This window comes from Podarcis filfolensis, assembly GCF_964270895.1.
Source record: "Podarcis filfolensis genome assembly, chromosome: 6".
Lineage (NCBI taxonomy): Eukaryota > Metazoa > Chordata > Lepidosauria > Squamata > Lacertidae > Podarcis > Podarcis filfolensis.
The window spans coordinates 53,269,540-53,294,153 of record NC_139609.1 but is presented as its reverse complement, the minus strand read 5'-3'; the positions used below and the strand labels follow the sequence as shown (position 1 = coordinate 53,294,153).

The window sequence follows — 24,614 nt, the reverse complement described above, 5'->3', positions numbered from 1 at the left end:
TTTGCGGTGTGAGAGAGAAAGAGAGGGTGAAATGCGGTAGTAGTTGCTCTACATAGGGAGAACCGGGTTGCCTGAGCGGAGAGAGCGCCTTCTGTGATATATGGGGTTTCTCAGAACTGCTGCCCGGGACATCCTTGGGACTCGCTGGGGGGCGAGGCGGCTTCGGCGGGCCGCTGCCTGAGAGGACCCGGGGCTGTAGCGCCGGGCGGGAACTGGGTGCTTGGTGGGACTATGGCTTCCCCTCCCTCGATCTATCGGCCTCTTATTTATTTTCCCGGAGGGAGGATGGGAACTCGAGACTTCGGACTCCCCTCAGGGCAGTTTGATTGTGGATGAGCGGGAGGCGCTATTTACATACGGGCGGGGAGAAGCGGCCCAATGAGAAAACGCCATGGGGACCGCTCTCCCAGACGGGCAAGCGCCAGGGCCAGTAGGCAGCAGGAGGAGGGGCTTCGCGGAGGGCACTCGCGGCCAGCGCCGGTAGCTCATGTCATTCCCGGTCGGATAACGCGGCGGCAGCGGTAGAAGCAGCAGCAGCAGCAGAAGCTGGCGGCAGCGGCGGCGGCGAGGGCAGGTACCCGGCGTTGGCTGGCGGGTCCGGCGGGAAAGAGGCGCGCTTTTCTCGCTCCCTCGGAGGGAAGGAAGGGGCGCTGCTCTTGGGTTGGCGGGACCTCCAGCCCGGTCTCCCTCCGCTCCAGGGGCCGCCTCAGCCTCTCTCTCGGCCCCCGGCCCCTTCGGAGAGGCCCCTTTCGCCCTCCTTCCTGAGGGGAAATCTTCCGGGCAGCCCAGGCACTGGTTGCCACCATGGCGCGCCTCGCACACCCTCTCCCCGCAGCCCCATAACAACAGGCGCCGGCCGCTCACTTCCCCGTAGGATCCAAGCCCTGTTTGTTCTTCTCCGCGCCTCGACTTCCCCAGCCAGGCGTTGCCTTGGGAGACTTGGAAATCGAATTTCTCTCACTCGCCGTCGTTCTGTCCGACCTCTTCTCTGGAAGACAAAAACCCCCCAAACAGCCCCATTCTTACTAAAAGGCGGGTGGGAAAGGAGGGGAGGAACAATGGCAGATGCTGTGTGTGTATATTGGGGTCGGGGGTGGAGGGGGCGATGGAAATAATGAAAGAACTGGGAGCAGGGCGAGGATGAAGACGCTTCGCGCCCCCAACACCACCACCACCACCACCGAGCAATCACTTCTTCGGATGCTGATGACAAGACACCTGGCATTTCCAACCCGGGTTTAGAGAGTGTTTTTTTAAAAAAATAAATACAAACCCTGCTGCCTCAGTCATTGCAGTGGAGCAGAACTGCGGAGAGAAAGTAGTGATGTTGTTATTAGCTCCCCCCCCCCCCGCGTTAGTGTCTCCTCTTCATTATGTAAGGAGGAGGTGGAGATGGAGTTGGGGGGAAGGAATTTAAGCTCTCATGTTACTTCCCTTTTTTCATACTATCGGAGACTTACTTGGGTGATGGCTGATTTGGAGCTAGGCAACTGGACCTACTTAAAGATTTGAGGAAAAGACCTTTGGAAGAAAAGCACCCTTTTGCTAAAGTGGTATGTTGGAAGTTTTGAGACAGAACTGATGTCTCGGTGTATTTTGTTGTTTCATGGGCTCCTGACTTCTTTGTTTTTGAGCTATAAGTGTAACTCAGAAGAAACGAGCAGGGTTCTGTCTTTGGGAAATTGAGAATGAAAAGTTGACAAAGTTTATTTATTCCAAACAGCAGTATCTGTCCAAAGCTGCAATATATCATTTATTAGAGGGGCATTTCCCACTTGTATTTAAAAATGTTTATTTTTAAAACTTTTTGTCTAACCTTGCCTTTCGAAGCTTTGTGTAGATTCATCTCCAAAATGGTACAAAGGCTCCTTATATAGTGGAGGTAGAAACACCATCATATTCCCAACAGTATATACTTTACCAAAACAGTATTTGGAGTTTCCATAGAAATGCCCTAATGCATAAAAAGAGGGAGCTCTTAATCCACTAGAAAGTTTTAATGTGAAAATCCCATTGAAATTTCTAGCAAAAGGAAAACATTGTAGTATATGAGAGAGAGTGAGTACATTAGTCCTGTTAAGGAGTTCCTAATCATTTTAGCGGGCCTGTGCAAGAGAACCACGCCAAAAATGGTTTCTGAAAAGGAAGAACAAATCAGTGGATTATTATTGTTATTACAGTCAATATATGTGTGTATAATTTGCTTTTCTGCCCCCAACCCCCCAAAGTGGTAAACAACATGTTAAAACAAAATATTTAATAAAAGTACAATAAAATGAAATAATAAAGTCAACAGACAAAGCAATATACAACTGCAAAATCATGACATAGGAGGGCCATAGAGCATTTGCAAGCCAGAGGATTAAAGGATCCTCTTTCCAATCCTATAACACACACTTAGGGCGACAAAAAGCCTGTACAAATTATTAGAAATACTAAAATTTACCCCTACTAGAAGAATTAAGGTTGCTCTCAACACGATTGTAATCCAGGCTGGATTATATTGGTCACAAATGGCAAAATGCTAAAAGTAAACTTCAGTAGCTAGTTTATTGCATTTATTTTTTATTTGATGAACGTACTACTAATAAATAGGCACATGTATTGATAACAAGGGATTGTAAAAACGATGAAAGGTAAAACTGAAAGGCTATGTAATTTATCTTCTGATCTAAACAAACAAGAATAAACTTCTGATTTGAATCCTTAGAAACATGTTTCATAGTGCCTTTCAAAGAGCAACATAAATTATTTTCAACAAAAATTATTCTAACATCATGGATCCTTAGCATGCTAATTGATTGAGTTATTTTTGTGTGATCCGTCATTTTACACTTTCACTGTATTCATACTCCTTTTACGAAGATGGAATTTAATGTAAAGTTTAACAGACATTTTGAGTTTAAAAAATTCATTATATAACCTCTTTCTGAGAAAAAGTGAAGGTAGCCATGAGCCGTGTCTCATAGGAAAATTCTAAAATCTGTATTAGGGCAATGCCTTTATTAGGCCAAGGAAATTTCACAAAATAATGGTAAACAAGGCAATGGTAAACAAGGCAATCTGTTGGAGAAATCTGTTTTTGGCTGTTGGTACAGCCATGGAATCTGCATATGGTCATGGTGTTAAGATGAAATTGTGGAGGAGGTAGCAGACATTCAAATGAGAGTATTTAGCTGCTATGCTGGCATCAGGTTGTACCGTGGCCTTCCAGGAACAAGAATAATAAAAATGGCTGATTCCCAACCTCTGAAAATACAAGAACTATTATTACCCAGGTCTACCCATCCTTAGGTTAAACATATTGGTAGGTAGACAACAACTGCCTGTTGACAGTGGTCAGATGTGTATCCTTCAGGAACCAATACTAAGTGAAGGATAAAAGCATGCATTTCAGTGTTTAAATTGCCAGGAATTTTTCTGTAGAATACAAAAGTATACTAGTTGTACTTTATGAAGAGTACTCATTTCTATGCAGTTTGTTATCAGTAACCTCTAAGTCAAAATATACTTGTGTCTAGAATTGGGGGGTGGGGTGGGGGAGGAGATAAAGGCAGATTGGTGGCCAGGAGTTGTGGATGAAAATCAATTCATCGTGGAATGATAAAGCACCTTTCCCCTTCACAGCTTCTGTGCTCTTTATGAGTGCCTTACAAAGTATAAGGGGACTCGAAAGAACTAAAGTTATTGTAAACTTGTTTTGTGGAACCTTCTCTGAGTGCTTTTTCATTCTAGCATAAGTGAGATGGAACAACTAATTCATTCATCTGTTTTGTTTAGCAACCCCGTTGTTATTTTGTTTGTTCCAGTCATATACCGTTTAATGGCTGAACTCTTTGAGTCACTATGGAGACACAGTTTATAGGATTGGTTATGATTAAGAAATATGCAAGATGTATAAAAGGCTGCAACAACTGGTTTTATGCGAATGCCTGGGATTTGGCTTACAATGAGTACATGCTCTTATACGTGGGTAGGCAAACTAAGGCCCGGGGGCCGGATCCGGCCCAATTGCCTTCTAAATCCGGCCCGCGGACGGTCCGGGAATCTGCATGTTTTTACATGAGTAGAATGTGTGCTTTTATTTAAAATGCATCTCTGGGCCCTTGATGCATTGTGGTTCTTCTAGCGAGGATCTCGGTAGGTCATCTTAGCTGGAATGAAAGAGAAACCAATGGAGCTGAGTGCTGCAGTTTTGAAGTAGTGAAAACTCAAAACTGTTGACCAGATTATTGTTTTTGGTGTAGATAAAGGAGGCCCATTGCGTTAGGTAGACTGAAAACAATATTGTGCATTTAACTGAAATTGTAAATATTGTACTTTCAGTGCTGTGCTAGTAAGAAACAGTTCCTTAGGCTCAGAAGGGGCAATAGGTGTGCCTCACTCTTGGTCTCCTACACAACCATCTGATGCCTGTTTTTGATGGTGGGACTTAGCTCCCTGTTTGCCTAGGGGCAACTGCCACTACCTTGATACCTTGAGAGCCAGTGTGGTGTGGTGTGGTGGTTAAGAGCGATAATTAAGACTCGTAATCTGGGGAACCGGGTTCGGGTCTCCGCTCCTCCACATGCAGCTGCTGGGTGACCTTGGGCTAGTCACATTTCTCTGAAGTCTCTCAGCCCCACTCACCTCACAGAGTGCTTGTTGTGGGGGAGGAAGGGAAAGGAGAATGTTAGCCGCTTTGAGACTCCTTCGGGTAGTGATAAAGTGGGGTATCAAATCCAAACTCTTCTTCTTGATAAGTGCTCCTGTGGCCATCTGGTTCAGCCTAGGATTGTTCACAGCATTCCTCCAATATCAACCCTCTTTGCTTCTCTCCTACTCTTGTGCATTGAGTTTCCCTCTCTTCTGGGAAAGTTTTGATCCTTCCAATCCAGTTCTGCACAAATATATTTTAACTGAAATAATTTAGATTTATTTTCATATAAATCTGTTTAGAAACTAGACATAAGTAATTCATATTTTAAGTGCTGGCCAAGGAACAATACATTAAAAAATAGAGCATCCTGTGGCACTAGAAGGCTAACAATTGTATTACAGTATAAGGTTTTGTGCAGCCGAACCACTTCATCAACTGCATGAAGTATAATCCTTCCTTGTTTGTCTGGCCCATAAAAGCTTATACCATACTACATTTGTTAGTGGTCAGGGTGCCATTAGACCCAGTGTCTTGCGGTAAAAACAAACATGGCCACCTTTATGCAATTAGATAATTATATATTTAACAAAAAAATAGCTGTATTTGAAACATGACTTTCCTTTGGCCTTTTTTGCTTTGAATCTGTTCCGAGGGCAACTCTGGAAACTTCCATTCACCCCCATTCCTAAATATTTTGTGCTGGTGGCTCAGAATAAAAGTACCATATTTCATCTTTGTACAGAGCTGGTGCTTTAAAATGTTATTCTGTTTCCTTAAACGTTATGAATGCATCCAATTATTTTGCAGAGCATTCCTATACAGTACTCATTGTATGTTAGAAGTGGAGATACGCCACTGCTATGCTAGCAGAAGAGCCACCATATCCAAGGTACACTTAGCGGGGGGGGGGGGGACACACACACACACACACAAGGATGCCATTAAAATGTTGGACATGCCAATAGTGTTTATGTTCTTTGCAATCAGCATTTTGAAACACAGCAGCAAAGGGGAGGAAGGAGAGCCCACACAACACAGTACCCACATAGCTTTGGCAGGGGACCTGCAGAGAGCACACATAGCTCTTGCTCAAGATCCACCCAGGGAGGGAAATATATTTTTTACAAGCAGCCGGAGGGTTGGTGTAAAGTTGCATTGTTGAAGGGGCTATAGTTGAAGGGGCTATAGTTGTGGAGTGAATGGTTGCATCCGCACCATACATTTAAGGCACATGCTCCCCCCCCCCAATCCTGGGAACGGTAGTTTGACTCTGTACAGAGTTACAGTTCCAAGCATCCTTAATAAACTACTGTTTCAAGGATTCTTTGGGGGAAGCCACGTACTATAAATGTATGGTGTGGACATGACCAGGGAATATAGGGTACAGTGGTACCTCGGGTTACATATGCTTCAGGTTACATACGCTTCAGGTTACAGACTCTGCTAACCCAGAAATAGTAACCAGGGGTTAAGAACTTTGCTTCAGGATGAGAACAGAAATCATGCTCCGGCGGCGCAGTAGCAGTGGGAGGCCACATTAGCTGAAGTGGTGCTTCAGGTTAAGAACAGTTTCAGGTTAAGAATGGACCTCCGGAACGAATTAAGTTCTTAACCTGAAGGTACCACTGTATAGCATAATTGTCCTTCTTCCCTGTGCCATCCTTGCCCCACCCATAAGCCCATCCTATTCATGTGTTCTGTCAGCATATCTGTCATGGATGCTATAGTTGACACCAGTCCTGTGGATATAACTGGCCCCTGCTTGTCCTGTGTTAAAGAATACCTTTGTGCAGCCTGAGGATGCAGACAGGCTCCTTGGAGAGGTGAGAGCCACCACTTGTGTATGAAATCCTTGCCCTCCATTCCACCTAAATCTTAGGAAACTGTTTTGGTGCTAGACCAGTGTCTGGTGTCAGTGATGGACTGGATGAGGGTGAACAAATTGAAACTTGATCTAGACAAGACAGAACTTGTTCCTGGTTAGTTAAAAGGCACTTGTGCTGGATAGGGATTCATCCCTCCTGCCCCCACCTGAAAACTTAGGTTTTGCAGTTTGAGTATACTGCTGGATTCATCCCTGAACCTAGAACACCCAGGTTTGGGCAGTGGCCAGGAGTGCACAATTAAATTATTATTTTTACCTGTCATTGTGGAAACATATCTAGTGTTTGGCAAACATAGCTGGGATGCTGCCAAATTCTTTTGCACCTCAGCTGGTAAATCTTGATCATGACTGCGCCCTGAAATGTTTTTCCAGACCTAACTGAAAGGATGTTTTATATTGAATCAAAATTGAAGCACTGTAATACAATTAGAATGCATGAGAATTATTGAGATTGGGAATGGTGAAACTGCAAGGATTCTTGCACTTCTTATTTTAAGAAGAAAGTTTCATTTTACTGTATTGAAAACTAATAAAATATTTTTTGGGGGAAGTAAGTTTCTACCTCATTGCAGTTGAGAAAGTAATGGAAACATGGGTTTCTGACATGATTAAAATCCTGACATGATTAAATAGATTTTTTTTAAAAAAAACTTTTAAAAGCCAGTAATAGCTTTAGGTGCTTTAGATGCTTAACTAATGGCAGCATCCAAATTCCGGTGTTTCTGTTCCCTCCATCTGGTTAGAGTGAAACAGCTGGGGTCCACTGTTTTTGGCAGCAGGTCTGCTCTTTTTGATCATGTCTTCCTGTCTCACACTGTTGGGTGTGAATGGTTAGTTTTCACTGCAAAAATTACATCTTAAAAAACCCACAATATACACTCACACCTTTATGGGTATATGTGCACATAAGTAGCAAAGGGGCCTGATGGGAAAGATTTGAAAGCTGTATATAATCAAAATGAGAGGGGAAAGTCTTGATAGGAGAAGGCAGTCTAATGTTGTCAAGCTTCACAGATATATAGTTAAAAGGTACCAAAATAAGATTTAATATGGCTAGATAAAGAGTCTCAAAATTTTAGTGTAATTCCATGAGTTGTGGGAACTTCCTTGTTTTGTGGATAAATAAGTGAGGACAACAAATTTGTAAAAGGAAAATACAGATTATAACCATAGCATTCAGGCAGGCATTTACTGTGATGTTAAAGGGCTTACTATTTTTTTTTCCAACCAGTCAATATGCAATAAATTTATCTTATTTCAAGGTAGCATTTTTTCAAATCTTGAAAGCACAGTATCTTGTATAGCAGAGAACACAGTACTGTTGTTTTTCTATCTAACATAGCTATTGCAATGAATCATAGTACCATACAATTGTAGAGTTGAAATGAACCCTGAGGGTCATCTAGTCCAACCCCCTGCTATGCAGGAATCACAACTAGATCATGTGGCCACTCGAATATCATGGACATCTATTGGATACGCCCTCCCATCAGTTGTCAAGGAAATAAACAACTACCTGAGAGGCAGCCCTGTTTAGGGAAGTTTTTAATGTTTGATGTATTTATCGTGATTTTAATATTCTATTGGGAGCCGCCCAGAGTAGCTGGGGAAACCCAGCTAGATGGGCGGGGTATTATTATTATTATTATTATTATTATTATTATTATTATTATTATTATTATTGGTACACTGAAGCAGATTCTGTTATCAGATTCCAGAGCAGAATTCTACATGGAATAGAATTCAGTTGCAACTTCAGATGCTTCCTGTGACATGAATGCTGCTGAAAAGCAGTCTGTTCAAGCTTCCTAAAATGTAATAATGGGTTTACTTATGGCATTACAGAATTAAAAGTACAGTAATATAAAATGGCTCTGTGCCAATTGTGCAATGTGGTAATATGTATTTTTAAAAAGATATACCAGCATACCTAGGGGCTCCTTCAGACTAGTGGTCTTCTGTAGGTGTATTCTGCAACATGCCATTGATGCAATAATAATGCATTAGTGTTGTTTATTGTTGTTGTTTTTTACTAAACCATCCACATCCTGGTCCTAAGATGCATATGGCACTGGGTTTTTGCCACCTCTAGAGGCATGATTGTGCCATAGTGCAATCAAAACAGGACCAAAAAAACCCCACAGGGAGTATTTGTGGTATAAAAAGTTACGGAAATTCAGCAGAAAGCTACGGGACATGCACAGACTGGAAGCAAAGCGGTATGTCCACCCAAAAACTTCTGTAGGCATAAATGGTATTGAAAATGAGATACGGTAATTGCCTTGATATGAACACAAATCATAATGGATGCAGAATACAATGATTTAAAAATGAAAATGAAAGACTCCATAGAGGGCCCACAGGCTAAGACCTATTGAACACAGAAAGCCTTACTGTGAACTCTCTTCTCTCTTCTCTTAGCACCCTCAGAGACTGACTAGGACTGCACTTTAATTGTACTGTTTGTGTGCTGTGCAGCTGTGTTGAAAGATATTCCAGAAAGCAATACTAGTGCAGTTATTTTCTTCAGAAGTTCCTTGTTTGGTGTAGTATCTTTCTGTTCAAACTAACTTTTCTTGATATGGGTTAAATTGGTAGATGGCTTGAGGTGTAGTACTATTTTAACGGGATGTCTATGTTTTTGTTTAATATACTATTACATGTATTAAGCTTTTAGGATACAACAACATATGCATTTGAATCAATAAAAATATAAAGCACAACTGGGGAAAATGATATTGGTGAAAGTCCAAAGTATACAAGCCCTTTGCTGTTGATGCACAGGAGAACTTTGGAAGTGACTAGTTGCCTTAGATTTCCCCCCAGAAAAATTAAGAAAATCTGCTTTCTAGCTATCATTTGGATTTCATCATAAATGGCATTTTAAAAAAAATACTGTTGAGCTTCTAAGCAACAGTTCTTTAAGACTTGGACTCTGAGAGTTGTTATAAATCCCTGAAAACATGGTTAACAAAACAGTCAGAAATCAAATGGTATTGCTGAAGATAAAAAACGCTATGTTAAAAAAAAGTGAATTTTAATGACAGGGTCTTAGGTGAGTCATTAAGGGGTGGTGAGACTGTTGCATTTACAGTTAGTATTGATATAGGTCCTACTGGTCTACTTTGTTCCTTTGATTAGAAGTGATAGGTTATTCGTAATATCACACAGCTCAGTGTGCATATAAAGCTGGATCAATATCTTTTAATAGGCTATTGTTTAATCTATGCTTTAGTTTTCTAAGAGAGTTTATTTGAATCCACCAGCAGATCATGGACTGCTTGTGAATGGGTTGCTAGGTTGCCAGTGTTGGGAACAAGGCAGTATAGAAGGAATCAGATGAGTTTCTTATTGGGAATCGTTTTAAATACTAGAGGCCTGTAGCACAAGATTTGGCTAAGAAGTTACAGTCAACACGTGTAATCTGCCATTTTGATGTCTCCCAGCTCATAGTTCCCCACCTTCTACCATTTCATATGCATATTGAAGCCTCCACTGTTAAACTAACTCCTTTTTGGTGAGAGATTTGTGAGTAGACAAAGAATGCTCTGAGCAACAACGGCAGGAATTGTGATTTCCTTTTCCACAGCAACTGAGCCTATACATATATTTACTTAAAAGTAGGTATCATTGACTTAAATGAAATTTAGTAAGACTAGGCTTCTTTGAAATCAGTGATAATTGTTTCCTAGTAAAAATGTATAAACCTGAGCTATAAGTAGGTAGGGTGTGTGTGTGTGACATCTGGTGGCTACCCTGGGTACAGGGAAAAGCAGTGGTTCCTTTGCTCTGGAGAGGGGGAGTTAGGATAGCTCCCTAAATAAATAACACTTTACTCATAATTTATGTATCTGCATTGGAATGGTAGCTATATTCACACTATATAGGCAGGGATTCAGAGACCTTTGAATACCCACACAGTGCTTTTGCATATGTGGCACTTTTGTGCATTTGTTTAGGGCGGTTCTCCTATTGTGCTGCTCTGAAGGATCTCCCAGTATTTCAGGGTAGCATCTTTAGAGAAATGTGGAAAAGTCCCTCTGTGTGTACTGCATAGTGTATGTGGCATTTTGTATTTTTATTTGCATTGTTCTCGGTGGGACTTGCGTCTACATAAACAAACACACACTGTTGGCCCTCCTGGGTGAACTAGTGTTCCTATTTCACGCCCTCAGTCTAAACTTGGCTCTGCAATTTGCTTAGTTATCAAATTGTGAATATTTATAACTTTGCATGTTAACCGGTTAGAATCATTTGTTTGCCATCTTATGGGAATACAACTAGTTCTGGAGATTCATTCAACAAATACAGTAAATGATTTTACCTGGCAAGCATGCATACAAACAAATCCATGTTTTTCTCCACTCCTTTGATACATTGTTGGTCCTAGGCATGAGATGAAACGTTCAGCAGTATTGTAATTATATTAATTGGCCCAGTCAACAAATGAATATATTCAGCTGTTTCAGCTTCCCAAGACTGAATGAAAAACAGAAATACTGGATTTTGAGAAGTTGTTTCTTGATTCCACCCATTCTCTTTTGTTCAGCAACATGGAGCTTGTGGTTGCAATCCTGTGTACATTTATTTCAAACCAAGCACCACTGAACACAGCAGAACTTGCCGCTGAGCAAAGGATTCTCCTGTAAGGAATGCAGTTACAATAGAAGATAATAATGCTAATGACTGTGGACATGAGAGGGAAGATAATGATCTGGTTTAAACCTGAATGAGATCAGTCTGATGTTGGTTTAAAAGTGGGGTTTCAGTACAAATTGGAGAGGAAACATTATTATATGGCTTGATACTATGCATATTTTCTTGGAGGTAATTATTACAGAAGAAAATCTGACTTACTTCCACAAAAATATACATAAGATTGTAGTCATAGAATGTCAGATCCTAATTAATGCAGAAACTTACAGTTCTAGGTCAAATCAGTCTTTTAGTGTGTAATAAAGAATGCTATCAGTATGATTAATTGTTTTCATATGAAACAATCTCCCTCCTTGCCTGCCATGTTACTTAAATGAATAATTGATACACATTCTCATTGTTGCATTCATGTTGAGAAATGTTGATTAAAACATAACTGGATTGGTCCATTAAAGCAACCCGATAGTGTTTGTTTTGTATTCCAGAGGTTTTTGAACAATTGATACTGCCACTTGGGGGAGCTAGGACAGTTTAAAATTCCAAATTGTTTCTGAATCCCATTAAGCTTGATGAGAAAACAAGGAAAACTTAGGGGGGGGGGGAGCCATGTATTATTAATCCTTTGTAACAGTTTACAGCACCAAATATAATGTTCAAACTTGTAAAAATCTGGAAGTACAGATTGCTGTTGGCTAATTTTATTTTATGAAGGGGAAGCCCAGCTTCTGTAAAAATCATGTTCAGAGAAGAGAGCAAGCAGGTAAATTCTGCAATATTGTTACAAGAATAGTGTAGACCATTGCTAGGAAACGTTCCAAGAATAGGGCGGGTAAAGCCTTCCTTCTCCCCCTAAATTTCCATATCATAAATTAAAGTGTTTGCAATATACTGTACAGTGGAACCTCGGTTTTCGAACATGATCTATTCCAGAAGTCCATTTGACTTCCGAAACATTTGAAAACTGAAAATCAAAGGGCTGTCAGCATAGTGAAAAGTGAAAATGGAAAAATGCACCATGGAAGCTGTTCAACTTCCAAGGCGCGTTCGAAAACGGAAGCATTCACTTCTGGGTTTTTGGCGTTCAGCTTCCAAAGCATTCGGCAGTTGAGACGTTCGAAAACCGAAGTTGCACTGTAGTTAATATTATTGAATATACACAATTAATATATATAATTAAATACATGATTAGTAGATTTAATATATTTATTAAACAGATCAGAGCCATTCTTTTTTTGAAAAGAATTGACCAGAAAGATCTGAAAACAATGAGGCTACTGGACAGGAAAGAGAAGGGAGATGGAGAAAGCAAGGGAGTTCTTATTGTTATTCTATCTTTTGCACTCATAAGCAGAAGGGCTGAAGTCTGGGAAAATATAAACTATTCCCACCCTCTATTCTTTTTGCATGAAATGCACATCCTAACCTGCAGTTGTTGGAGTGGATATGGAATTATGGAAAACTCAGATTGCTAAAATGCAAATAAAATGGTGTCATCTAATAAGGACATCCTTAGGTGTTCATTCATATATCACATTTCCATGAATTGATCCAGATGCTGGGCCAGATCCCCAAATCCTCCATTCTCTGCAGGTCAACTTTGATTGGTCATAATGACATCTGGTGATTGAACTTTTACAGAGGGCAAAGGGGATTGCTGTAACTGCCCATCAACTGATGGGCTGCTATGATAACCACCTCTGAAGGGATGTTGCCATCCCCAGGACCGGTTTGGGGAGTTCATCTTCAACGGGGCTTGTACATTAGCACAAAACAGTTTGCATTAAAACTGCTTGCTAAAATGGGGAGGGGAGCTTCATATTAGCAAGCATTTTGCATGTGGCCATCAGGCAGTTGGTTTTTTCTGCTGCAGCTGCACCATCCAAGTCAACAGAGTGATTGACTAGGCCATGTTACAAGCAACTTCAAGAGAACTGAAACAAGACCCTTCCTCTTCAAAGGTTCTGAACCCAGCACTCTGATACCATAGCATCTTTAGACCCAGTCCTCCAGATGCCCCTGTCATTCATTTAAAAAATCACAATATTTCCGTTTCCACCCTCTTTTAACTTTCCCTACTGTGCTATAATGCTAAAGGGCTCATGCTTAGGCTGGCTGCCCAAGCACTTTTTGCTGTATAGTATAGCAAAGGAAGGAGTATTTTGTAGAGTGGAAAAAATAATATCATTTTCTTTCCTCTCTCCTGCAGCTTCTTCACAGAGTGCAGGGAGATGAATTTTTAGCCTCATAAAGCCCCTAATCCTAATCTCTCAACATTCTGTAGGCTCTGGAAACCACTAAAAATAGGTCGTTTTTGTGCCACTTCTAGGGGTTTTAAATTTTCTTTTAGTTTACTCATTTATATCCCCCCTCCTCACATTTCTGAGTGGTCCTATTTCACTGGCAAACTGATATGTACTGGACTACACAAGTACAGTAACTGGTCAAATAATAATTCACACCTACCAAAATATTTTGATCACAAAATTGTAAGTCAGCCCGCTGTATTCTTTATACACATTTAGTCATGCCTTCAGAATTGTGTAAGCCAGTCACCAAAGTCATGTCTTGGTTCACCATCTGATTTCAAAATGGCACCCGGTACCCAATGGTCAATGAAGAACCCAGTCTTGTGAACCCTCCTGAGTTTGGTGATATCTGCCAAAAAATAGGTGAAGTCACACCATAATGATGTCTTAGTCCACCATCTTGATTCAAAGGGGCACCCAGTGTCCCAGTAGTGCCAGAATGTGCTGCCCCCACCTCTGGGACCCTTGTACCAAGTTTGGCAATAATGTCTCAAGATACGGCTGATCTGAAGCAAAAAACAGGCAAAGTCATACCAATGTCATATTTTGGTCCTCTATCTTGATTCAAAATGGCGGCCAGTGTCCCAACATCAATGAAAACTGCCATCCCACCTTGAGAATTCTCATGCCGAATTTGATGACAATATCTTGAGAGCTGACAATCTATAGACAGACAGACAATCCATTTCCCAAAATATGTACCGTATTTTTCACTCTATAAGATGCACCAGACCACAAGACGCACCTAGTTTTTGGAGGAGGAAAACAAGAAAAAAATATTCTGCATCTCAGAAGCCAGAACAGCAAGAGGGATCGCTGCACAGTGAAAGCAGCAATCCCTCTTGCTGTTCTGGCTTCTGGGATAGCTGTGCAGCCTGCATTCGCTCCATAAGACACACACACATTTCCCCTTACTTTTTAGGAGGGAAAAAGTGAGTCTTATAGAGCAAAAAATACGGTAATAGATCATATATTAAGAGTGGAGGTTCCCCCTGAAACTGCCCTCCACCAGCTGTTTTTCTCATGACGTGGATGATGGTAGCTATAGTGTAACAACATATTGAGGTCCATGGGTTAGCCATCACTATCTAGAGTTTATGCAGAAAGCAGGAGGCTGATGTTATAGTGGTTTGGTTGTTCATGTAGTACCTGCTAACTGTGGTGTTTGTGGATTCTGGTTGTGTGATAGTTGCAGGGAAGGGGGGAAGAATATTGTGGCATCCTCCTTACAGCAGAAACTGTCCCACTTGTAAGAGTGTATACAAAAAGGGAGGAGCAACCCCAGCAGGAGCAACCCCCAATTTCCTTTTCCAGTGGGTGAATGGTCCTTTATAGAAGCATATGAAAACCTCTAATAATGAAAATGATTGATTGGCGAGACCCAAGTTTTATTTCAAGACAATCTGTCATATCCCTAACATCCAGATTCTGCTAATGGGTTTTGGCCTGTTGTTCTCCCTACCTCATCAATTTGTTGAGAAAATTGTTTCCTGTTGGTTATAAGCTGTAAAAATTAGCTTCATGCAGCTACATAACTCATTTATAGAACTATAGAAGGGGGCTGATTGCTCATTTGTTTTGTTCTCCCACTTTGTTACAGATGATCCCTAAACTTAATATGCCTGTATATTCTTTAAATTAATTTTGAAAACCTCTATAAAGTCTGTGACCCAACATCTGGAGGCTAGTCCACATTTAAAGTGTAGTTATAGACAAACAGCATTAACTGAAAATGAAATAATATACTTGCTTAACTGAGGTGCACTATGGAACTTTGGAAAAATCAAAAGCTGCCCTACTTGAGAAGGTAGTATTTGAGAGAGTGTGAACAACTACCATGTCTGACTTTTAACCAGGACACACAAATGCCAAAGCATCATATGTTATTGACCCAGAAAGAATTCTGTACCTTTTAGAGTTCTCATTTTTAACCCAGCTAAAGAAAAATGCATTTAGAAAGTGCTAAAGAGGAGAATTCTGTCATTTTTCTTCTTGCATATCTGTTGTTTCACAAATACAGCCAGCACATTAGCACAAGTAACTGAAAATATTGGCTCTCATTTAACAGTTTCCTCTCTCCAGATTGAGATGGCTGGTAATCAGTATACTGTAGCAAAACAAAGCACCCATCTGTGCTAATGTTCTTACAATTCAGAAAATATGCATTCATGACTAAACAGATTTTTGCAAGTCAGTCATACAAATTATTGAGCCTTTTCTTTTTCTAGAAAAAGAAATTCACCTAAGAATGTTATATATGCAACAGGAAGTCACAGACTTAGAATATTTTCTACATTAATCTATAATTTACTTTGATATTCAGCACCAATAATCCAAACATGCTTAGGACCTAATATCAAACAGGTGATGAGGAAGAGAAAAAATAGGAGAAAGTGGTGGCAGAAAAAGAGAGAAGAATGGCATTAAGAATGAGAAAAGAAGTCGGCTCACCCACCCTTGGTTCTGGTTCCAAGACCCTCACCAGAAAATAGTTTTTCCAGCCCTGTTGTAAACCTTGCCAAATAAAATATTGTATCTTAAAAAGCAGAGACATCACCTTGCCAACAAAGGTCCGTATAGTTAAAACTATGGTTTTCCCAGTAGTGATGTACGGAAGTGAGAGCTGGACCATAAAGAAGGCTGATCACCAAAGAATTGATGCTTTTGAATTATGGTGCTGGAGGAGACTCTTGAGAGTCCCATGGACTGCAAGAAGATCAAGCCTATCCATTCTGAAGGAAATCAGCCCTGAGTGCTCACTGGAAGGACAGATTCTGAAGCTGAGGCTCCAATACTTTGGTCACCTCATGAGAAGAGAAGACTCCCTGGAAAAGACCCTGATGCTGGGAAAGATGGAGGGCACAAGGAGAAGGGGATGACAGAGGACGAGATGGTTGGACAGTGTTCTCGAAACTACAAGCATGAATTTGACCAAACTGCAGGAGGCAGTGGAAGACAGGAGTGCCTGGCGTGCTCTGGTCCATGGGGTCACGAAGAGTCGGACACGACTAAACAACAACAACACTTTCAAAATACACCTACCACCCTGCCCCTGGCATCTAAGAACCATGATGGGTAGCCATGAGATGCAGAGTATTCTTGGTGGTTATAGTCCGATTACAGAACTTTCTCCCCATCTGAGAGCTTAGCTGAGTATAGCGATAATATAGGGACATGCTAGTTTTTTATTTTCATACTGCACCATCTGCTAACCTGCTGAACCCTTTCTACCATTTGCAATGAAGAATTAATCAAGACTCCTTTCATTAAGACAACCTGGGCATACCTAACTTCCTGATGTATGAATTTGTAGCAAATAAACTCATTCATTAACTTTAACACTTGGCACTGTGTACACATTTTGACATGCATGAAAATTATATCTGTGCAAGAAAATCTCATATGTGAGGCTGTCATCATAACTACTATTGCTCAGATACACTTGTTTCCATAAAACCATATTTTATTTTTGTATTTGTATTTTTGCATAAGGCACTCTGGATTCATGCTGCCTCTGGATTTATACTGCAGGGGAACCAAATGGGGTTTAATCTATTGACATCCTGAGATTTACCTATTTGGAGAGCATAATCCTGGCTCTAACAAAGATGCTTGCTATTACAAATTACACACCTTAAGCTTATCTCACTGGAACAAAAATAACATTAAGTAATATTGTGCTCTTCATGGCTGCCATTATTTTTTCCTGCAAGCTCAGCTGTGGTGTTCTGAAAAGAAAAATCTTTATTACTCTATTACCACATTAGTCAGTTATTTTGATACCTGACTCACTACCAAAGAAGGCACATTGTGTTCTTCCTGGAACCACTTCAAAATTAGAAGCACACTAAAACAGCTCCAAACATCAATCCAAGGCATTCAAAGATCCTAATATTGAGTTTCTGGCCTTAAATTTTTAACATTTTAAATTGTGAAATCAGTTAAAAACATTTGTGGTTGCAGTTCCCAAATATATGTGTGTGTACGCGCATGTGCACACACTTAAGTTTATTGTTTAAGTACGTTATAGCATTGCACTTTTTACATTTTGAGGTGGCTTATGATCAGCATTAAAAAACAACAACTAGCTTCTTCTCAAAAACTATCTTATAGTTCATGTGTTATTCAGAATGTCAGGAAATATCTTGAAAAGAGTCACAATTAAATAAAGCTTTAACACATCACCTTGCTGTCAAACATTCACTGGTAAAGTACAGTGGATTGTAATGAGCCTCAGTCTAGATAGAGGGAGTATAGATTTTAAAAAAATAAAAAATTCTGTACTCTTTCAAGCTTGTGTTAACTGTTGCTCAGAAACATATATGACAGAGCTAAAGGACAGTTTATAATAAATATAGTTCTATGTGCTGTCCATTCTTTCAGAATGCCTTTTCTTTCAGGTTGTATGTAATGCCTTTTGAACTGATGAATTTTCCTTCTGGCTATATTTTCAAAGGAAAGTTTCACAGTCATAATTACTTGAATGTCTGCTCTGTGTAAAATACTGCTTCCTAATTCTGTGTGATGCATTTCCTGATTACTTTGCTAGGAAACAGATTTTTAAAACTTAAGGTTGTGTCCTACAATCTTTATAAAGTTGTGTCCCTAAGCTTACTAAATCTTTTGTTATATCTAATGAGGTATCTACAGTAGGTTAGTTTGTTATATCTATTCAGCTCCTAAACCTGCTTCATCACCTTCCCACTAGCTTGGTTTATGGATGTCCAAATCTATGTCTGGACTGGCTGTAGATTAGGGATTCTAACAGCACTCCAAAACTAGGCAGCAGGGCTGCAGAAAACCTGATCAAAGCCAACCAATTAACACTTCTGTTCCACAGATGAGGAACATGGAGGCTGAGAGAAAAGCCGTTGATTTTAGGCTATGGCAGACTAGGTGGTTTTTTTGCTTACTATTCTTATTATACTGGGAGTCACGAACTGTTCTGATCTACCACAGATCATCCATACATCTACTAGTAGATTCTGATCTACCTTCTGCCTGTCTTCCTTGTAGGAGCTGTGTCCAGTTGAGAGTGTCCAGAGACATATACACTCTTAACCACACATGTCTGTTGAAGAATGCAAATACTGTATTTTAAGTTTGCATGCTGAAGTTTGGTGGTGGTAGGGTGGAGAAGAATGGAAACAGTCTGGTTTGGTGTAATTCTAGTTGGTTGGCCATTTTGGTACAAACTGTGCTGTTACCATTAAACAATGAGTAGTTCAGAGCATAAGGTTTAGTTTTCTTATTGAGAAGAGCTAGTCTTGAGGTATAATACTAACCCTCTGATGTTGATGGCTGAAGGGGTTAATGTGTGTAGGCCTGAGACTGGTAGAGAAAATCACTGCTGGGGATGCTCTGCCACAGCAGATACAAAGGTATTGTCCATGGTTGCACCACCAGTAGTAGCTAACAGCCTCAAAATGGGGCATGTTATGGCAGGCATGGAGTGCTGGAGGCTTTCAATCCATGGGATTCCCCAAGGGACCCAATCCTTTGGCTACTCAGATGTACCAGTCAGGTGAAAACCCACCATCACCTTTTGTGCTGGCAGGCGTGGGCACTATGGGGTTAGAGCTACCACCTTGTTGTTCTTGGTTAGGAATTTGGATTGCTCTGCCTCTCTTAAGAAATATTAAGTGGTATTTGACAATACATTGAAAAGCCATTTGGTATAGTGACAGAGTATGTGGTTGACTAATAAGAAGACTAGGCCTACTTATTTATTACGTGTTTATTACGTTTTATATCCTGCCTTTCCTTCAAGGAGCTCAAGGTAGCATACATGGTTCACTCCCATTTTGTCATCACAGCAACCCTGTGAGGTAGGTTAGGCTGAGAGAGCATAACTGGGCCAACTTCTTCTCACATATTCCATGTACAATGGAGAATATCTAAAACACAGATTAATGAATTTGAATGATTCATGTGTGTTATAATCTCCTACTTCATGAGTATTTGCCTCTGAATTATTCTGTTAGAATGTCCAGGGATTCCAATAAGGAGTGAAGTTTTAATACTCTATTCATACTGGCTCAGCTTTTATTATTTACAATGCTGACATAATAAATACCAGTCTTTAAGGGTTTTTTGAACCCAAGTAGGACAGGTTATCATTCTTCGTTCATTATTTGTATCTGTGTGTGTTTCTAAAGGTTGTGTCTGTGAAATGAGACCATGACAACTGATGAGGCTACAAAGAAGGAAGGAGATGTCCAGAAAGCAACTCTTGTTGAACAAGGCGAGGATATCACACCAAACAAAGACAAAGGAGTTCTGAAGGTGAGGCTTTGAAGAAGCTAATTAAATGTTCCTTTCTAGCTCCTGGACAAACACCAGTATCTTACTGTTCCCATTACAGCAAGGCAGAGATTCTTATTCTGCTGTGAAAATATCCGCTTAACATAATACAACAAAACAAAAATTCTCAGTGTGTGATAAATCCATTGAATGGTGTAATTGGAGCAAATATATAAGTGCTTTACATTGATTTTGCAATTACCTCACCTTCATTTCATTTTATTTTACTCGTCACTTGACCCATTCCAAAGGCTTGTGAACAGAGGGGGAAATAAAATCACAAGATGTTAAAAATGGTTTTGAAAACCTTATGTAAGGAACAGTAGATTTGAAAGACCAGATCATAAAGGACTTCCAAAGCTTACCTCAAAGTCAAAAGAAACCTGGAGTCAAGGAGAAGGAATACAGATGAGGACCAACACCCATCCCTCTTTTAGGGGCCTTGGGCAATTAGGAAATAGTCTTATGAAGTGCCACTGATGTATCCCTCTCCACCACTGTAACAATTAGTTAATAATATTTGTCAGGCTCTGCCAGTTTTAAAACTCCATCTCTATTTTACCTTATTCTTGGCTATCAAAAACCAGTTGAAAATCTTAAGATACTCAGACTGGGTTTGCCGGAAAATTAAGTTTGGGGGCAGCCCTTGGAGGTCTAGATTGGTACCTGAGTGGTAAATGTAAAAGGATGAGGAGGAGCTAGATGAATGGACAAATTAAATGTTATAACTAAAAGGCTTGTCCTTAAGGAATCACAACCTACCTTACCTAGCCTGGAGTGGGTAAAGCTCTTTACCTCATTCTGCTATATGTGGTAGACTAGGCATCATCATATGATGAACAGAGATTTGGGCCTGTAATGAAACTCTTCTAGATCTACTTTGTGTGGCCTTCTGTAATGTGTGCCACTGTCCACTGCAATTTTGTTTATCTTTATTGGCCCTCATATGGCTGATTGACCAAACATATAATAACAGCTTTTGGTTGTATGAATCAACCCTGTATTTCTGGGTTAGAAAACAATGAAAACTAATAGATTGAGGTTCATCAAATACAACTGTGAATGGATTGAAAGTAGTATAATTTCTAGGAAGTGATCCATATACAATTCCTTATTTGCAATCTAGTGATAGATTTTCAGATATCCCTCATTCCTCGTATATGGATGTAGAGCGCAAATTTACAAATCAGTGTACTGAACTAACACGAAAGACCCTCTAGAATAGGTTAGCCGATGCACATGAGCTCTTATTTCTTATATCAATTTTGTTTTCATATCTTCATTCTAGATTGTGAAGAGGCCAGGGAATAATGATGAGTCTCCCATGATTGGAGATAAGGTTTATGTCCACTACAAAGGAAAGCTGGCCAATGGGAAAAAGTTTGATTCCAGCCGTGACAGGAATGAGCCATTTATCTTCAGCCTGGGCAAAGGTAAAGAATGGAAAAGGTGGAGAAAGGTAAAGAGAGCCTTAGGGATATAAAATGGGTTCTTGCCAATTAAATTACAGTTGGTTTATAATCCTGTTTTCAGAAAGACTGTGTGACTGAGAGCAAGCAGGGAAAGAGCTGAGTATTGGAAGATGTCTTGTTTTGCTATTACTTTTCAAACCTAATCACAGAGCAACAAAGGAAAAGACTCTCGTTGTTCAGCCTGCCATCTCAATGGCAGAAACCTGTGTGATCATATGAAGCTGCCTTCATTCTTCATATGAAGAGGCCATTGGCAGCACCTCTCCTAAGTCTCAGGCAACAGTCTTCTTTGGCACCTGCTACCAGAAAGGGCACCTCTAAATGTACTCATCAGTCCTACTATAGTTAATCCAAATAACTAGGAATCTGTTTAGTGGCAGGAAGAAAATAATAGATTAAAAGAGTGTAGTTACTACTCATTAAATTATAACTCTAGGGCTCTAGAGCAGTGGTTCCCAATTAGCTAAGTGGGCCCCTGTTTATCAAAAGCCAAACTATGGACCCCCTTACTTCTGAAAAAATTGATAATGTATCTCTATGGTAGTTTTTGTTATGTGAATGGTGCCACAGACCTCCTGGGTGGGTTACATGGACCCCCTAGGATCCGCAGACCACTGCTCTAGGACAATCCTTTTTTATCATTAACAAAATGTTCACTTTTTGTTTCCCTGTACTGTTCTCTGGACACAGTCACATTGAGAGTGTTGACATCTTTCTATTTCCTTTGATTTGTCAGAATGTAGTAAAACAAAGTATGTGTTAATCAGCACACAGTCGTTGTTAGTCTGTAGCATCAACAGCTTGTTAAGGATTGTGGCATCTTAAAAACTAACATAGGATCACAGAATTGTAGAGTTGGGTGGTACCCCAAGGGTCATCTAGTCCAACTCCCTGCAATGCAGGAAAGAGATTTATTAGGGCAAATGTTTTCATGAAGTATCACTAATAATTCACAAACCCTTTAGAGTCTTATGATTATTATTTAGAGGTTTTAAACTCCCAAGTTTATCTTCTATACCTGAATTCAAACAAGAATGAGCATATTAATTGGCAGTTACTGTAAACTGGAAGAAATGCAAAAAAAATAATAATAAAAAAAAATATTATGGATGGAGTTGCCCCCTGAGAGTGTGCTCTACTCCTCAGCTGCAGTGTGTTCCACTAAGAGACATTTTCTGTAATTATGCCCAGCTTTGTAGAATCCTTACCTAACTGGTATATGAAATATTGAAGCTGAGAATCTTTCAGCAGAAATGAGATCATTGCTTTCTGGCAAGCATTTAATGGTGTCCAAAAAGTATTGGTTTGCTTTACTTGCCTCTTTGTTTTTGCTTTTATAAGTTGTTTTATGCTTTGGGAGGCCTTTGGAATAAATGGATTACCAAAAATTAATAGCTACAGCTCCATAGACCTAGCAAGCTGTTCTTATGATATTTGTTCATATGGCCATGTTTGGAATTAACATGTGCTCCATCTTCCATTGGGGTACGTTGATTTTTCTTCTGTCCCCAGCCTTGCTCTAGTTCTTAAATGATAGGTGCCTTGGCCAGAGATGGGAAACATTGAGGCCTGGGAGCCATATATAGCCTTCCAGCCCTCTCTGGACTCTCCCCAGGTCACACCCCACCCCAGACCCTACTTTATACTCTCCTTGAAAGTGACCTTGAAATCTGATCATGCTTCTTGCTTGCCTGATTGGAAGGTAGAGAGGTGTGTAAGTGTGTGTAGAAACTAGCTTACCTTGCAAAGGTAAAATTCTCATTTGCTTTGGTTTTGCCCACTTTTGCCTCTGGCCCCACCTACCACCTCCCATGTGCACCCTGGAAAGTTGCCTAGATGGCACCACAGCCCATGAGCTGAAAAATCTTCTCCACCCATGCTTTCAACCATAAACTTTAAATGTGGTTTAAAAGTGAACATGCAGCCTGCTACTGCACAGTGTGAAAATCACAGCTATTTCGCTCCTTCACCAGTCCTGCTGTAATGCCAAGGGCTAAACTGAACCCAAGCTTGATAATCTCTCTCTCTCTCTCTCTCTGAACAAACCTTGAACCTGGGTTCAGACATAATGCTAAGCACTCAGCAGCCATGGCAGGAGCAGAGAGGTGCAAAGCAGTCAGTTTTTGCACTGGGAATCAGCATGATGTGTGCTCACCTTTAAATCATAACCAAGGTTAAAAGTGACAAGTGAAGGCTGCTAGTGCTAAATGATGGTTTAACATTCCTTGTGTGATATTCTGGTTTGCTTTCAGATAACAGTGTACGTAAACAAAAATAAGCTGCAACTTACTAACACCCAGTTTAGTATCATGGATTTTGCATAACAGTTTGGTTATTTGACTACTACACTGTACATGTCTAATGATCACAAATTGTAAATTTTTTTTTTTTAAATGTGTCTGTGTCTTGCTTTGGTAAGCTTACTAACTGAAACTTTTTAATTGAAATTTCTTGTTATTAGGCCAGGTCATTAAGGCATGGGATATTGGGGTTGCCACCATGAAAAGGGGGGAGATCTGCCACTTGTTGTGTAAACCAGAATATGCATATGGTTCTGCTGGCAGTGTCCCAAAGATCCCCTCAAATGCAACACTCTTCTTTGAGGTAAGTGTATCTTTATTTGCTTATTTTATTTTGACTAAGTACATTGTTACCTAGTGAGTGTAATTCGCCAGTAATAGCAGATGTGCAGCACAATTTTATGAGCAGAAGTGAAGCAAACTACCTATGATCATGAATCCATCCACTAAACTCCACGGTGTTGGGAGAGGCCCTGAGTTAACTAGATAGGATATTGCCATGGGAATATTCCTGTAAAGGCTAAAATGCAGTTGGGGACCACTTTGATTGATAGCCCAGGAAAAATACGTATACTGTTTTTGGATCTAAATAAAGTGGGGTGCCACAGTTAATTCTGATAACACTAATCATCAGCCCATTGAAGGTGAAACTAAATTCAGGCAACTCTTCACCTCTTTCCCAGTAATCTCTCTGCCTCTCTATTCCTGCCCACCAGAATTGGAAGAGTTGGCAAGGATGCAGACAGAGGGGCTATAGCACACATTATGTGGAAACATGTTGGACCCCAATATCAACCAACCTACCTGTATTTGTTCTTTCAAAGAAAAACAGCTTCCAAGGGACACCGTTGATTCGTAAAACAAAAGGGAAGGGTGCTTAATTATTTTGGCGCTTGCTGTTTCTCTATTGAGCCCAGACATTTTGGACCCCATGGGGAGAAAAGCTGTTTAGGAGAGAATTTTAAGCTATGATTTGGGGGACAAGAATTGAGTCCTCTTTTTGCCTACTCAGAATCATCCCCTTCTGTCCCAAAATGGTGTGTATTTTTGAAG

At 40.3% G+C, this 24,614-nt stretch overlaps 1 protein-coding gene across 8 annotated transcripts in view; it reads left to right on the top strand.

The window, feature by feature from the left end:
• The first annotated feature begins 361 nt into the window (after positions 1-361).
• Positions 362-24,614, top strand: part of FKBP5 (FKBP prolyl isomerase 5) — a 52,492-nt gene continuing 28,239 nt past the window's right edge. For 2 of the 8 annotated variants that reach the window (XR_014549112.1, XM_083617893.1), the window contains exons 1-4: positions 362-574; positions 19,645-19,771; positions 21,078-21,222; positions 23,723-23,865. Coding sequence is in view for 6 of the 8 variants with exons in the window: in XM_083617893.1 (XP_083474019.1) it covers positions 19,667-19,771; positions 21,078-21,222; positions 23,723-23,865 (393 nt within the window). In the remaining 2 variants the exon portion in view is untranslated. Of the gene's footprint in view, positions 1,554-19,644; positions 19,772-21,077; positions 21,249-23,722; positions 23,866-24,614 lie in introns of all 8 variants that reach the window. The other 6 variants (XR_014549113.1, XM_083617896.1, XM_083617895.1 and 3 more) reach the window with 5 other exon arrangements.